The following is an 18,420-nucleotide window of genomic DNA, read 5'->3' on the forward strand; positions in this document are numbered from 1 at the left end:
AGATAATCAGTGTTATTCACTTCACCGCTCATAATGTTATAATGTCATAATGTTATACCTGATCAGTAAATATAGATGTACCATTTGCTGTACCTCTTGTCTTTATCCCGGTTTCGTTTCACTGTGTTTGTTTTGTATGTGTGGACTTTATTTAATATTTTTGCATCCGCTTCCTGTTCGTTACATGACACGGTTCATATTAGAACGATGGCTAAATACTAGTCACAATAATACCTCTTTCTTATTTTGAACACTCTTGTTTGCACTGTCACTGTAAACTTATTACTCACTAAAAACTTACTTGTAGTGTAGCTTTTGCTTACATTAAATGTTATACATTTAATGTTGAATAAAAAAACAGCGTTATTTTTTTAGCCAGTTATTGAGCTTAAGTCAAAGGTACTGTAGCAGCTAATTTGTTGTCTGTTGTTTAGGATCCAAAATACAATAAAAAAGGAAGAATATTTGAGACATTGTGAAAACATTTTCACATAATATATTTGACCATGCAACTGCCACGTAGTCTGCAAACTTCACACGGCTGTTCAGGTCATAAAGCGATTTGATTGTGATGTACCAGTTGTAACTAACCAGACAGAGTAGGCAAGTCAGACCTTTGCCTTGTTTGTTTAAAACTCCCTTATATATATATATATATATATATATATATATATATATATATATATATATATATATATACATATATATATATATATATATATATATATATATATATATATATATATATATATATATATATATATATATATATATATATATATATAAGGGAGTTTTAATCAAACAATATATATATATATATATATATATATATATATATATATATATATATATATATATATATATATATATATATATATATATATAATTAGGAGCGCAAAAGAGTGAAGCGTAATCTGTAAAAATGAAATACAGGAGAAGATAACGCCGTTTCTCCACTTTATTGTGTTCAGATTCAAATGAGCATGTTTGAAGTTAACTCCCAAACCAGCAAGCCTCCCCAAGGATCATCCACACCCAAAAGCCTTAGAAACTCGATCTGCTTTTTCAAAATTCACATTTCAGCGTATACAATATCATCACATTCTTATTCCGTAGACAAAAGATTGACAAAAGTAACTGTATATACAACAGGTCACATGTTGCTGAATGACACAACAATGATACAAAACAAATACAGAGTTACAGGTAAATCGAGTATAAACATTGAACAGGTCTATCAGTCATGACGTACAGTATTTTTTTCCATTTCATATGTAAACGCTTAAAAAATGTAATCGATTCGACATGCATGTTCAGTGATATTTAAAGCAGTACTTCAGCCAATTAAAAAAAAGACATTCCAAAAAATATGATATGTAGTGTGTGAATCTTGGATCTGGTTCTGCACTGCAGCTATGAGGTATAAGCAAGTGAAGCTTACAGTGATTGGCAGAAATATTTTTTAGGGAACTTCTAAAACACTGGCTCTCTGTTGAGCTAATATACATGTTTCTAATTCGGAAAGATAGCTAAAGTAAACAACAACAACCCTCATTAATGGCTTGATGACATCTGAAGCTCATTTGAACACCAGAAATCAGAAATGGGACTACAATCATTCATCAAGCGTTATCACAGCCTCTTCAACTTCTCAACAAAACATGCACATGACATTCTTACAGTATAAGATAATGTAGGTAGTACATAATGCTACAGACATCAAGTCAAGTCAAGTATTGTATCTAATGATACAATAAACTTTACAATAATTTCTACAATTTACGTCATAGCAACCACTTGAGATAATGACAATTTACCAGGCACTACAACATACAACATCCCCATTTTATTCTCATACATCAAAACCCTCACTCTTCTACTGCTGAGCTTTTGGCATGGTTTCACCAGGAAACAAAGAGCCTATTTACAGTCAGCTAATAACTTCTGTCTGGTCAAAGCAGGAAATAAATAAACAGATAAGAAAAAAAAAGACATAACTAGTAAGTTATTTTGGCTCGATGTTTGGCTGCTACCTGAGCTGCACAAATTTCCCAGAAGTATGCGAACAGTATGTGAACACCTGAGCTCTTACTCTAATATGTGTTTGTCACAGTGCTATGTGGCTGGGATCTTTTTGTATGTATTTTACTAATTACTAAGTCTACTACTACTTTCTTTTGGCTTTTCCCATTAGGGGTCGCCACAGCGGACCATCCGCATGTTTGATTTGGCATGTTTTTATGCTGGATGCTCTTCCTAACACAACCCTCCCCATTTATCTGGGCTTGGGACCGGCACTAAGGTTTTGTGCAACCCTAATAGCTGGGGTCGGTTCCCTGACCGGGGATCAAACCCGGGCCGCAGCGTTGAGAGCGCCGCATCCCAACCACTAGACCCCTAGGGAACAAACTAATTAATTACTTTGTATGAAGATTTTTAATTCACTAAAATTATGGGGCCCGTATTTGTTCTTGCATGAAAAAAACAATACATGGGTTGCCAAGGTTACATAAAAAAAAGACTTGAAGCTTTGAAGGAGCCCTGATCTTAACTTGACAAATATAAAATGAATTGGAATGCTGCCTGTGCAGAAAGCCTCCTTAGCCCACATCTTTCTTGTCTTTACTATGCACTTGAATGGGTAAAAGATCCTAAAAATGATGTACGGCAAGCACATATGAGTATGATGTCTAGGTGTCCCCATACCTTTGGCTATACAGCTGATTTCAGTCAAACTACATAAAAAATATATTAGATGCAAAAACGTAAACCAGTTTCAACTCTTCCATCACATTTCACACCTCACCACCTAGCTTAGAGTTAATGTTGAACACACTTGCTTCAACTGCTTGACATTTAACTAATAAGTCAGAGCTGGGGTGTGTGTGGTACAAGTGCTGGAGCATCTTAAACTTCAAATGGTGTGAAGCTGTAATCCTTCAGGCTTAGCTACAGTATGAGTACCAATACAAAGGCCATTAATACGAGACATATGGGAAATGTACTCATTAGCAAGCACTCAAGAGCTTCTTCAGTCTCCTCATCCTTCCTGTAGTCCTACCTAACATCTGCTGCTCGTAGCTGACCAAGAACCCAGTCTTGCATTCTTTTGCTCAATGAGCGGGTTTCATTTTTGGTTAACATCAAGACTTATTTCAAGCCAGCACCAAGAGCTTAACCCAAAAACACACTATCCTTGGATTTGAACCATCCATCCATGTAGAAAGTTTGCTTCAATTACTGATGGTGATTCATCTGCATCCTCTTCTGTTTCATGAAGTAGAGTGTCTCTCACGATGCCGTTCATATCATTAGCCAGAGGATCTGGTAAGATTCCTGCTACCCAGTTGTCTCTGTAGTGTGAAGTAAAGTTTGATAACAGGCCTTTGGTTTCAGTAAATGGTAACTCCGAACAGCTCTGAGGGACTCTGTTTGGTAGGTAGGCTTTGCTGTAATTAGGACTTGATTCATTGTCCGTGCAGTCTGACTCCTCAGTGGAGTAAAGATCTGTCAGCAGAAGAGTCCTCTCCTCAGGTGGTGATCTTACCCCAAGGGACATGATCTCTGAGCTATGGATTACATTTGGAACTAAACGCTGGGGTGCTAAGCCGGTGAACTCCAGTGTGCCATCATTTAAACGTGACACTGGCAGCACCAAAAGCTCACTGGTGGAGACTGGCTCTATCATGCCCAGGTCCTCTTCTGGATCTGTATTAAGCATCACCGGGAAAAGATCCTCTTCTGTACAAGAGGACAACCCAGGGCTGATGGAGTCTCCACTGTTGGTAGCACAACTGGACAGCTCCTCTTGCTCATGGGGTATCTTCACGCCCACCACCATGCTATAACTGGTGCAGGACTCAGCACTCTTGTCACTAACTGGTGCTGCCTGTTGATTAGTGTAAGAATGACAGTGCCAGTCTTGATTATGATAGTTTGAGACTGGGTAACCTGTCATGCTCACAGCTGTCGACTGCTTCAGTACATTTAAAATAGTTAGTTCAGGCTTGATAGTCTTCCGAGATTCAGTGCATAACATCAGGGTGGTTATCTCCAGTTTGGGCTCTGGGTTGAAATTAGGAATGGTGTCCACTGAAATGAATTGCTAAGAGTCAAAGAGAACAGAAGTATAAATTAGCTTTATAGTCAGTTTCACATTTATACAACAGATCTCTTTTATTGTTTTGATGATTGTTGTGTGATTTTTCAACCCTGGATCTTGATATTGGAAATTAACAGAAGAAGAAACCTATTATATTTTTATTACTATATAAAGAATGAGAAAGGGCCGTAGAGGCTTCTGTGGCTAAGGGCTGTGTGGTTAAAATGTTGGACTTCTAATCAGAAGGCCATGAGTTGAAATACCAGCACCACCAATGTGCCAATGCTGGGCCCTTAAGCCATGTTCTTAACCCTGAACCCTGCTCAGATGCATAAATAAGGTAAGAACATCTGCCAAATGCCATACATGTCAAATATAAATTTATGGAGTTAGATTTAAAGAATATGTCAGTATTCAGACCTCAAAAACAGACAGTGTCAAAAATAGATTTGATTTCTTTTGTCAAGATCTTGGCTTTAAACATGGTGCATGGTTTGAATGCAATTCAAAGACACAAACACTTGAATGTGCAGGTTGACTGTGCAAACCCAGATTCTGAATACGAGAAACTTTCTTCTTGTAAATACTTATGTCTTTTGATTTCGATCTGCAAATCTAAATATGGATCACAGCCAATGCTACACCTCACAGTACCCCACGAAAGTGCATACAAATATTTAAAAAAGCATCATTAACCCAAATTTATTTTTATTGACTTGGAAGTTATATGTCTGTATGAACAGCTTTGGGAAAATTGTCTCCTATGTATTGCGTTACAATCAAATCAGTGTGGATATTTTAAATACTTATTGACAGAACTCAAGGGTAATTGGATATTCCAAGCTATCATTTTTTTCTCACTACAAGAACTTAATCAGATTATGTCATAATAATACATACAGAATATATTGTATGCTATGTATAGACAACATAAGGAGAAGAAAATCACATTAATAATAATAATTAAAAAAATAATGAATTCAGGGAAAATTGGCTGCAGGCCAAAATCTACACATGTGAAGTGTGAGTGCGTGTGAGTGAAGCACATTCCTCACACACACACACACACACACACACACACACACACACCTTGTCAATGCCAGGAACATAGAGGTAGAGCCCCTCCTTTCAGGTATACTTACAAAGGGAATTTTCCTAGAACAATTTCCTGATAGAGGGAAAAAAACTAAGTCTTACCAGCGCCTTGGGCAGGTTCCTCTTCTTTGTGACGTACTGCTGGCACAAAATCAACGCCAATGTAATCATGAGGAAAAGGGTCACTATCAAAGACATGATGAATACCACAATCCAGGGCTTGTATGTAGCTGAGAGAAACAAAAACAGACCAAAAATAAAGCTTATGCAAATAAACCATACATTTCAGATTTTTAGGATAACGTGCCTATATGAGTTAATCTCTGGGTAAGAATGAGCAGGTTTGAGAAGTGCACACTTCCTGGAAAATGATATCTTTACAGACATACAAAAAATACAATGGCTTGGACTTAGAGCTCATACTTCACACGTCATAAGGTGTAAGTGAGTCCTATGAATACTATGTAGGTGTGATGCTAGGAAAGTTCTAATCATACTGGTTTTTGGCGTCTCCACGTTAAACCTTTTAATAGAGAATAGAAAATAAATAAATACTCCGTTTTTTTTTTCGTTTTTTTTACCTGGCAAAGTCACACAGAAGGTGGTGTTTTCACTCTGCCGCTTTATGGACGGATGAGTGAGCTCATATGATGCAATGCCACAGTACTCCGTGTTCACTTCTAAATGACTTACTGTAATCAGGCCAGACGTGTTGTGAAACACCTGTAAAAGAAATATGTGATACTTGATTTAGTGTTTGTTAGTTCAACTTTTTGTGTATTTAAGACAATAGTTTAGTCATAAATGCTGAGGCCTAAGAGTTGGCAGTTTGTATTTTCATGCTTACTGTAACAATGACAGGAATTTTTGCCTCAATCTATACACGTAATACATGTATGCACTTATCTCATGTTTCAGGGCAATAAAGGAATTGTCATATTTACACTCTGTACATATTCTATACATACAAATACTGGAGTCCTAATCCTAACTATTCAACACTATTCAATATTCCTAATATCAATTCTACATTTTTTTAAACAATTCTTTATTTTGTATAGAATTGAAAAACAAGAAGCTAGCAAGCTGACCTAGCTAGCTAATCTTCAAGACCAAAATATCTGAATTATTTTAAAGTAATAATACATACTAGTTATGTATGTATTAAGACCAACATTTAACATTCTCTCTCTCTCTCTCTCTCTCTCTCTCTCTCTCTCTCTCTCTCTCTCTCTCTCTTTATATATATATATATATATATATATATATATATATATATATATATATATATATATATATATATATATATATATATATAAAATTTGACTTAATGTTGTTATTTTTACATAATGCCTATAGATGACTGAGATGTATGTATTGTTCTGTATTGTTTAAAGATTTATAATCACACTCTTGATATCACCCAAATGAGGATGGGTTCCCTTTTAAGTCTGGTTCCTCCTTGCCACGGTCGCATGACTGCTCATCAGTGATATATGCACACCGTTTACCTTAAATCTTAAATTCTGTAAAGCTGCTTTGAGACAAAGAGATAAACTTGAAATACATATTTACTAAGTAGTGCAAAATAACAATATATTAAGTCAAAAAAACTTGTTTTATTGAATGCTTAATGTCACATGTTTTGTCAAATGTCAAATGTCTGTTGTGAAAAGCGCTATAGCAATAAACTTGACTTGACTTGACTTGACTTGACATGTATGTGCTGCAACTTGTGTATTTAGGACAATAGTTTAGTCCTAAATGCTGAGGCCTAAGACTTGGCAGTTTGCTTTTCATGCTTAGCAATGACAGGAATTTTTGCCTTATTGTATACACTTTCACACTTTACTCATGAGTAAAATAGTAAAATAAAGACATATTTACACTCTGTATATATGCTACACATATTACACATATAGTGTGTGTATATATATTTATATAAATATATCAAAATCTAGCTTACATTGAAAACTTTCTTAATTATATTAAGTAATAATGTTAACTTATTATAGACCAAAACATTTGACATTTAGCATTCAATAAAACAAGTATTTTGACTTAATATACTGTTATTTTGATGTAACGTCTATAGATGCCTGCGATATACATTGGCATTATTACAGTATGTTATTTTGCGCTACTTAGTGAACATGTATTTCGAGTTTATCTCTTTGTTTGGGCGTTTCATCTCATTATTTCACAATAGAGAATCTTGGAATTTACGTTACTGATTATTAGGTTACAAATCATCATCTGTTGTTTACCAGGCAGTGCTTCATGAAACAATGAGCTATGAAGATGAATAAGAAATTTGTGGCTCAGAGCTTCTGTACACATGAAACAAACACGCAATTAGTCTGAATTGCTTGAAAACACTCTATGTTTACATTATGTGGAAAAGAAGAACCAGTATGGCAGCTAATTTGCCTCAATTCAATGTTTATAGAATCGTCTCCTCAGCTTTTTAATTATCTTATACACTATATGGACAAAAGTATTGGAACGACTGAATTATCCAGCCTTTGCTTGAACTAGGAGACCCAAACCTGTTCCAGCATGAAGATCCATGAAGATATGCTTTACATGGGTTGGCCTGCTTATAGAGCTCTGACCTCAACCCTATTAAACACCTTTGATATATATTGGAATGCTAATTGGGATAAAAATAAATATACAGCATGATCTTTACTATACAGTAATATGCTAGTAACTAATAACTACCTTTCCAGCTTCAGACTCTGGGTGTGTGAGATGGACAATGTATTTAACAGATGATATCCCAGAATCCTGGCACCTCTCCCAACAGCTGATCTCTTTAATTGAGCGGTTCTGAGGCCCCATAGGAGTTGTGAGTGTTACGGAGAGAGAGGACCTGGTCGCCGTCACAGACAGTGCAGGAGGTTCCAGAGAAGCTGACCAAGATGAAAAAGAATGCAAAAAAAGAAGTAAGAAAGGATGTAAAGGGCACAAATTAGTATCATGAGATCTACATTATCTGCAGAGATTTCCAATTATTTAGCTAAACAATTACAGGCCCACACAATCTTACTTCTTTCTAATGGAACGAAGTGTGTGAATTGGCCGAGGCATAACTCGTTGTCCATGATCTTGACAAAATATTTTGAACGAACGTTCGCCATTACTGAGCTGAGGTCACAGGATGTTTCTGAGATGTTCCTGCATCCAGTCATCAGCCTAGATCTCTCTCCGTATCTGCAAGTAAACAGAATCGTTACATTAGCGATGACAATGAAATATATCTACTGTATATCGATATCGACCATTACAAAGTCCTGACACTGTAGACTCATTCCCCTCTTCCATATTAACAAATGCAAATGTGCATTGTCTACCATACCAGTTTCTCTGTCAGCTGTAGTTATACAAACAAAAAATAAAACATCTTCTGACTAACCAGGATATAGAATTCCAAAAATCATCATCAGATTTCTTGAGAAAATGAACCCCCAACCACACCCCTGGTAAATTACATAACTGAGTTTAAAACCAAAAATAGAGTGATCTGAGAGATAGTGGCAAGGCACCGCATAGGTACCACATATCACATTATCGGTGTTGAATATCAAAGGCAAACTGAATCCTTTCTGTGTTGTGTTGATAAAGAGTTTTGGATATTAAGTTATGCTCTAAACAGCACTCTTCTTTGTTTCCTTGTTTTCTGTAAAAAAAAAGTGTAAAGAGAATAAATGACAAAAATCCCAAAGGTCTCAAACTACATCACGTTACCATTGACCTGACACTTGTTATTGTTCTTAGTCGCTTTTGAAAAGATGATCATTATTAGATAAGGTCAGTTAGGTGCATTGGAAAAGAAAGAAACACTGAAATCTGAGTATAAATAGCAAGCGTTTAGTGTCTGATAAACAAGACTAAAGAAGTGCTGCTATATGTTGGCATAGGCAATGAATCTTTCAAATTATTTTGTTGGGTATGTTTTCAACCCAATGGAAACTCCACAGCCAATCATACAGCCAGTTCTCAGATAAAGCCAAAATACTGGCAGACTGTTACATTGATTTAATTTGATTTGCTGGACCTTCCAGTGTCTGGTCTTCCTCATGGTTGTGGAGAAAAATTTAACCAACATGTTGGACTTCCATTCTAACTGCAGGTGATTTTTTCCACTCATCTTTCTTATTCCTTTTTTTTCTGAAGTATATTCTTTAGATTACAAAAGCCAGTCTCAATGACCATTATTTCAACTGTTAAAGAGGGCAGATGATGACCATGGGAAGAGTCTGAAAAGGCTGAAACAAAACCCGATCACTTCAGTTCACTAACTAAGGGTACTCTCTTTATTGACAAACAGAAGGATTTCAGTGGGTGAGGAAATTTTCTTGGCTAAATGTCTTTTTTTTCCAAGCTGTGAGTAAAGAAAGAAATAATTAAATTCCAAGGCAACACAGGCAAGGACATGTGAATGTAGGCAATTACATCAAGCTGGAAAAGATAGGAGAACAGCTCCTGATAAAAAAGGCCAAAGGACAAGATAGGAGGGAAATGCACTGAGGCATGAGAGGGTCATGAGGTTGAGATTTATGATTACAGATGGAAAAGAATAAACAAATGGATTTACAACATGTTCTATGGGAGCAGCACCTGTTCCTCATTACAGTGCCAGTTAACACACCTAAAATGGTGACTCAACATTAGTTATGAGGCACGAAAACCTTGAAGAACACATGGATATTTCAAGGATATTCAGAAGATCAGTCTCCAAATTTTCAACACCAAACTTTAAAATAAATTTGTCTGGGTAGTTGCATTAGATAGCCAGACCCCTCCAAATTTAGGAGAAAGACTCGATCTGAAGCTTTTATTTTCATGTACAGCATTAAACTTACATTTATCACATACAACTGAGCAGCTATGAGGTTAAGGAAAGGGCCTTGCACAGGGGCCTAAGAGTGGCAGTTTGGTGTGACTGTGATTTGAGCTCACGACTTTCGGATCCAATCCAATGCCTGGTCTTTGTCCAATTGTCAATGACAACATATTCACACATTTATACTGTGTAACCTTGCTTCAGCATGATAGTGTAGAATTAGCATCATAGATTGTAAAATTATTTGTGTTTTCTCATATTTTTTGAATGATGTCCATATCCATATATTTATATAAATTCTTCTTTGCTTCTTTTTTAATACAAAATAATTTTTACTAGTACCACCTTTAATTTTTACATTTTGTGTTAATTTACAAATACACTCTTGTATACAGTTCTCTTTTGCACATTGTACTGCATAACACCTTATACAATAGGTTTACTGGGGCGCTATTGTGTGTTTTGTTTATATGTCCTATACTGTCTTGTATTTTCTGTTTGCATTGTCTTTTGTATTGCACTGATTGTACTCGGTTGCACACGATACACTTTATGTAGCCAGGACAGTTATGTAGCTCTATGTTGTTTTATGTAGCACCAGGGTCCTGGAGTAACATTGTCTCATTTCACTGTGTACTGCATCAGCTATATATGGTTAAAATGACGATTAAAGCTTCTTGACTTGACTTGACAAAACAGAATGTAACATTACACTCACGCATGATATCTGACGCTATAGCGAACTTCGCGGCCTGGGATTTTCACTTCCTCCCAGTGGAGCTTGCTGTGAAAATTGTGGGACTCAAAGTAGACCTTTGTCATATTGCAATCGTTGCACCAGGAGCCTGCAGACAAAAATAGGGAAGAAAAATGCAATTAGGTTTGAATTTGTAAATATAATAAACAGCAAGAGAATCTAAAAAAAATTGCAAAGGATGTCCCCGAAATTTCAGCATGTAGTTTCTGTAAATATTATTGTAGATGAAGTGTAGTATAATAAGTGTAGAGTTTAAATAGCGGTTATGCGTTAAAAAGATTTTAAGCATTAAAAACTGCAGAGTGAAATTAACATGTGATATTATAGTGGTCAGAAGAGCTGGGTGTGGATAGAAAACTACACACGCACGCACACACACACACGCACACACACGTACACACACACGTACACACACACGTACACACGTACACACGTACACACACACACACACACACACACACACACACACACACACACACACACACACACACACACACACACACAAACACACACAGAGCCTTAATCTCAGGCTTAGCTTTGCCATTGGTGTAGCAGGTGATGTAGTGAAAAGGTCAGCGCTAATCCTTTTGTCAGGCCTCAGTCATTCCATTTTTAATCTCCACTTGTTGTAACTAGGTCATACACGATCTGTTCTTCATGAAAAAAAAAAAAGCAAATGCACTTGAGCTTTAAGTGTTTCAGGCTTATATTTCTATCACTGTGCCACAATATTTTGGCAAACCATTGTAGATCTCAGTAATCATAAGCAGTGTTTCATTTTCTCGTAGACACTAATTTTGCAAAAAAATCATACAAGCAAGAAGGTCTAGGAGGGGTACGATGTCCAAGATGAACACAGTGTTATAGAGTTACCACAACAGAACAAATTTATCACAATATGAAGTGATATTAACACAATGCAAACAAAATGGGCACACTACACAACAAAATAGGCACACTACAAAACAAAATGATCACACTACAAAACAAAATGATCACACTACAAAACAAAATGGGCTCACTACAAAACAAAATGGTGACAATACATGACTAAGCACACTACAAAACAAAATGGGCACACTACAAAACAAAATGATCGCAATATAAATCAAAATGGGCATACTATCAAACTAAATAATCACACTACAAAACAAAACAAGTATACCAAAAAATAAGATGGGAATACTTAAAACAATTATTACAAAACTAGGCACACTACAAAACAAAATGGTTCGACTTCAAAACAAAATAAGTGCACTACCAAACAAAATAATCACACTACAAAACAAATGGCCACAAAGCTAACATATGAACAATATCAAATTAACAAATTAAACCTGTTAATGTCTGGTTTTGCTTGTTCTTAAAATTCATGACTCAAATATCCCTTAAAACACAACATGACCATGCCTGGATCCATGCCAAAATGTAAGCTGCTTATTTTTCCCTTTTTTTTTTTTTTTAAAGTTCTGTGTAAAAAAATGACAAATAAAAGAAGCAGCATTGAGGGGATAAAATACATCAGGTAAACTGGCATCCATTTCACTGGATTGTGGAGCACAAATGCTGTACGGCTAAAATAAACAATCACTATACCAACAAAGATGATGCATTCTGAATGACATGCGGAGTAAGAATTCGCAAAACAGTTGAGAAAGTCAAGATTGCATAATTGTAATCAACTGACGTAAACTGAACTGATCTCATACCACCCAGAATAAAAACAAGCACAAAAAGTGCTTCTCAAATACATTATTGAATTATGATTCAAATAGTTTTTTTTTCCAATTTACTTTTCTACTGTTCATCTTGTGTTAGACAAAACTAAGCAAATCTAAATTTTAATTATAAAAAGTTAGAAAGTTATGAATGAAAAACTAGTTCAGACTAGTTCATGTAATCTTTTTGTAACCTTGACTCTATTTGGATACATTTCTAAATATAATCAGTTCATCTGCTGGTTACAATAAAAAGAATTACATGTAAAATACTACAAGCGTTCAAGCCTACTATCACACAACGATAATCACTCGCATGGACGGGTCGCACAGGCAGACACCCTGAAAACAAAACAAACACAAAACTATTTTGTCATACTACAAAGCATGCTAGTTTTACACACACACACACACACACACACACACACACACACACACACACACACACACACACACACACACACACACACACACACAAATCTCGACACAAAATCACCACAGCAACAACAGATTTTCACACTCAAAACTCAAATGACCACACTATAAAAAAAAATTACCTCACAACTCAGCAAAAATTGCTGTGATCTTAGCACTATATAAAAAGGATCCCACCACAAAGCAAAATCCAAGAACAAGAAACAAATTTGTGCAATATACACACCCAGCACACCACTAAACAACTAAATACAGACTTTTTTTGCAGCACACCACACAAAAAAACCAGAAATGACTATACAAGTAAACGAACAAAAGCAATGTTTCTTTAGCAAAGAACAAAATGAGCAGAACACAGCATAAACACGATCACAGTGCAAAACAAAATCCAAAACCTCATACAAATTAGGAAACAAATTTACCACTCCACAAAACCACAGAAAATCCAAATGACTGTAAATGACCAAGAAAAATGTATTTATCTCACCATAGAAAAAGTTGTTTTCTCGTTATCATGACTTAATGTTCTCACGATCTTGACATAACAAACATCGTTTCCTCGTGATCAGTACTTAATTTTTCTGTTTATTCGGCAAAAAAGCATTTTCTAGTGGCAGCATCGTCTCAGCATCATGGATGATCGCATTCGCTTTAACTTTGATCAGGAACTCACTCAATAAAGTCTAAATTAGTAACTTTATGATAGAGATTTTAGATGCCAACTCGTACTCCATGATATAAACCAGAAAAATCACAATGCGTGAGATTTTCTTGTGATACAATTCACATCGTGAGGAAGTCATGATAACAAGAAAACTAAAATAAAAAAAAAGCATCTCTTGTTATGTTGAGATCAGAAGATATGTTACTTGTTATGTTGATAAAACAAGAAAGAAAAGAATATTATAATGTATGGCCTTCTAGAACTTTCCTACTAAAACTCAACAAAATCAATCATACAACAATGCAAAATCCAAAACTACGAAACAATGAAATCTGAAAACACAAAAGAACAATACTAATACTAATACTAATACTAATAATTGCACAAAAGAACAATAAAACAAATTTACTTCACCACACAAAATACAAAAACTATACAACAAAATTACCACACCAACAAAACAAAACAATTATTGTAATATTTTCCCACAGCACAAAAAACAAATAAAAACAGAGATTCAAAACTAAAACTAAAAACTTATTACAGTTATTTGGTAGACACCCTCTTCCAGAGTAGTTTACAGTTATCTAATTTCTACAAGCAGACACACCAGGGCATACATGGTGGCGCTGGGATTTGAATTTATAACCTTCTAATCAGAAGTCCAACATCTTTACCACTGAGCTATCACTACCCCAAAACCAGACCCTATAACACAACAAACCTGATAGTAACAACGACAAAAAAAAGTTTCCTCACAACCTTTTGAGTGAATACAAAAACCCCTCCTTGTGTGCACAGCTGGATGTGGTGCCGTGGAGAAACATGAATTATGCTTTTCAGACAAAAGCATTAGTCAGAATTATGGTTGGTTTTTTTTTGTTATTTGTGTAGCATTACCTCTTGGGCCACTGTACTTATATCTATTCACAGCGAGGAGCAATAAAACACTTTAACGAGGACATTTTATGATACATATTAATTTGCGAACTGTGGAACTAATTAACAGAGAGCAAACAGTCATGTGACACAGGAGTCATTTTATTTAGTATAATCTTCAGTTTCTTGCAAGCTTTCTACATTCATAATTGTTTGGACACCTGACACCTTTTCCAGCCTTGTGTGGTTTGTTTCCAAACTTTTCACACAGAATTGTGGATATTCAATTTAACCTTCACTTAAACTCGGTGAACCAAATCTGTTCCACCATGACAGCAGAAGTCCTGCTCCATGAAGATTACATAGGTTGTGTTACATAAATTGGAGAGGAAGATCTTGAATGGCCTGCTATAGAGCTCTGACCTCAACCCTATTGAATACCTTTGGGATTTTTGTAAACACTGACTGCACCCCAGGCCTCCTCACCTCACCTACATCAGTACCTGACTTTACTAACACCCTTGTAGCTGAATTTCCACAAACACACTTCAAAATCTAGTGGAACATCTTCCAAAAAGAGTGGAGGTTATCATAAGAGCAAACAGGGACTTAATGTGTGTTCAAAAAGCACATACAAATCTGGTCAGGTGTCCACAAACAATTGTCTATATAGTGTATATTCATATGTTGTTGTAGCAGATATTCTCGATTGAAACCTTCTATTTGTGTGTTAATGCTTTCATGAAAATTCACCATCACAATTTTATTGTATACTGGTTAACACTTTGCATAACTATAGAGTGGATGGTTTATAGACACGTGGTTTATTAATATAAAAAAAGGAAATAAAACATGGATTTGAGCAAAAAAATTTTTTTTAAAAGATTGTAAAAATTAAAGACTCAGCAATCAGGGGAGGAAATACATCATGTAAACTGGTGTCCATTTCACTGGATTGCAGAGCACAAATGTTGTACGTCTAAAATAAACAATCACTGTAGCCCAAAAGATGATGCATGCTGAATGACAATCAGACTCAAACCTTCCAGAAAGATTAAGTAATTGTAATTAACTGAGGTCTGATCTCAGACCCAAATAAAAAGAAAAACAATTAAAAGATGCAAAATGCTTCTTAAATATGTAATACTATCTTTTTTTTATTCAATCGCTTTTTTTTTTTTTAACTGTAGTGTACATTTGACCTTTTTTGTGACAAAAATTGGTCACGAAAATCCACTCAAAACTAAAAGTGCAACTCACCTGAGCACCACACCAGGAAGAAAACTGCTCTCAGAAGCCACAAATCCAACTCCATAGCAGAGTTTGAGCCAAAAATGTAGACAAGCGGTTTTGATTTCCCTCTCAGGACTCCACGGATATTCAGAGCAATTTTTCAAAATCAAAATTGGGACAAAAACACATAATTTAGTAATTTTCCCCTCCGTGTCAGGGAGAGACATGAGACATGTGCCGTGAGCGGTCTTCTATCTCTGTTCCATCTCTGAAGAATCCAGGGTAAAGCATGCCCTTTAGCAGGTGTGTGTGTGTGTGTACAGTATGTGTGTAAATGTATGTGGGCAGGTGTACTTTGGAGCTACCTTCTGGTTTTTTCTCTCCTGCCTTTCTCCTCCCACTCAGTCTTGTTCTTGACTTTCAGGTTTTATTGGCTGATAAAAACACCAGGAATGTGTCCGCTTCTGGAAAGGAGGAATAGAAAGTAAAAGAGCTCTTGAAGAAAATGAGAGACGGCATGTTCCTTTCTGTGTGAACACCTTTGTTGAACACCTACATATGAAACCATATGTTTAGACAGCAGTTACGAGTTAAAAGTTAAAAGTTCCTGAGGTACAGTAATAAACTACATAATGTGGGATGGAGTTGGGGATAAGAGTGTTAAGGGCTATACTTTTTTGTAGTTGACCAGTAATTTTATTATGTACGTAGTTGACTAGTGACGTAAGCAACAGAAAAACCAGAAGTAGTAATATAGATACAGTATATAGATATACAAATATAGTGTTATTACAGTTATTATAGTGGTATGCACTGTACATTAAGGCCTGGAAACTAATTTTTTTTAGTTTCACAGAAGTTCCTTGTTTTTAGCAATAAGTATATAAGTAAGTAAGTAAGTAAGTAAGTAAGTAAGAAAGTAAGTATGTAAATAAAAGTAAGTAAGTACACAAAGTGCTTTACATCCAAAATAAAAAAGAGATACATACACAAAAAACATAGCAAACAATTTAAAAGAAGGCAAGTTTAAAGTATGTGTTCAGCAGCTTTTTTTAAGTGTCCACAGAGTCCACAGACCTGAGATTCAAGGGAACAGCATTTCACAACTTGGGGGCAACTACCGTAAAGAGAACATGGTCAGCTACAGTCTTCATACAGTAACTCAGAAACTCCATTTTCTCTTAAAGAAATTTGTGTATCGGTACAATGTAATTTAATCATCAACTCAAATTTTTTAAGAGTCTTCCATCTGGATTCTTTCAGATGGAAGAAAATTTCTATTATATATGTATACTGTGTAATATATCAATCCAACCTTTAACTGTAGGTGGCTCTGGTTTAATCCATATCTTTGTAATTACTTTTTTACAAGCTGCCAGAAGAATTAATGTCACTTTCTTATCCTTGTTGTTCCACCCAACAAATGAAATATCACCCAAATATACCACAATGAAAAGCTTACAAATTCCTTTTATACTTTTGCCAATGCAGGGTTAGTATCTGACACCACGGAGTAAGTAACCACGGAGCATGCAAAAAAATTATAATATTAACAAGCATGATAAACACAAAAAGTACAGAGCAACAGATACTTCAAGAATGAGACTTAAGTAAACTGTATGGACAAATATTTGGACACCTGAATTATCCAGCCATTTGTGCTCCTTCCCAAAATTGTTACCACAAAGTCAGAGGCACACAATTGTACAGAATGTCTTTGGAAGCAGTACGGTAATCCCTGGGTCTGAAACGTAACCCCTTCGATAGGTGAAAATTCACTAAGTGGCAACCTAATATGTATACAGTACAGTATACAGAATACCTGTATATCTTAAGGCTTTATAAACAGTCCTAACACTCTTATAAACCTTTCCTCTGCTATTAAACGCTTAAATATTTAAATATACATAAAAATTCTATATGGGTATCGCCCAGTGAAGATACAACTTGAATGATGAAGATGATGAATTAGGTGCGCAATACTAATGATGATGAAGGTGATGACGATTAAATGAATGTACTGCATACCCAAAAAGAGCATTAGAAAATGCTTATTTTACCATAAAAATAATTACAATAATCAATACTACCTATATACATCGCAAAATCCCACGATTCAGAGAAAAATCCGCAAAACAAAATTAAATATTTTCTATGTAAAAACCCCCGTGTTACGGCAAACCCGATGCGGCGAGGGATTACTGTGCCATGAAATGTTTCCTTCATTAGAAATAGTAAAATGCTTTATATTGAGTTGGAGAGGAAGATCTTAAATGGCCTGCTATAGAGCTTTGACCTCAACCCTATTAAACACCTTTGCATTGTTAGCACAAAAGAGGCACATTTATATCAGAAAATAAGACTCGAGCACTGTTATAGATACATTTATATACATTTAAATATATAGTAAAAGATTGTGCTCGATTCAAGTTATTCGAGCTGGGTTTTTTTTTTCAAGACATGCAGATGATTCTGTAGGAGTACCGCTAGTGTTTGTTTGTGTCTCACGGTATGAGAAGTGATGTTTGCTTCCTTGTTTGGATAAAGAATTCATTCTCTCTTTTTTCTTTACTTCCTCCTTTCCCCCCACTTCCCTTTTTTTCTAATCTTCCTGCTGGAGGAAACTTCCCTATACACAATACATCCACGCTCTACCACATGCAGCTGTGTTCGAAATGTGTATAAGTC

At 35.6% G+C, this 18,420-nt stretch overlaps 1 protein-coding gene across 2 annotated transcripts; it reads right to left on the minus strand.

The window, feature by feature from the left end:
* Nucleotides 1–943: 943 nt before the first annotated feature.
* Nucleotides 944–16,208, minus strand: ifnlr1 (interferon lambda receptor 1). 2 transcript variants are annotated; one of them, XM_083530143.1, is made up of 7 exons: nucleotides 16,098–16,208; nucleotides 10,765–10,891; nucleotides 8,250–8,413; nucleotides 7,922–8,112; nucleotides 5,779–5,920; nucleotides 5,300–5,427; nucleotides 944–4,105 (listed from the first exon to the last, which is right to left on the minus strand). In XM_083530143.1, the coding sequence occupies exons 2-7, from the start codon at nucleotides 10,866–10,868 to the stop codon at nucleotides 3,191–3,193; spliced, it is 1,644 nt and encodes a 547-aa protein (XP_083386269.1). In that variant the 5' UTR covers nucleotides 10,869–10,891; nucleotides 16,098–16,208; the 3' UTR covers nucleotides 944–3,190. The 2 variants fall into 2 exon arrangements, with proteins under 2 accessions (XP_083386269.1, XP_083386268.1); XM_083530142.1 differs by having other exon boundaries at nucleotides 15,760–16,098.
* Nucleotides 16,209–18,420: the final 2,212 nt, after the last annotated feature.

This window comes from Silurus aristotelis (genome assembly GCF_946808225.1).
Source record: "Silurus aristotelis genome assembly, chromosome: 25".
NCBI classification, from domain to species: Eukaryota; Metazoa; Chordata; class Actinopteri; order Siluriformes; family Siluridae; genus Silurus; species Silurus aristotelis.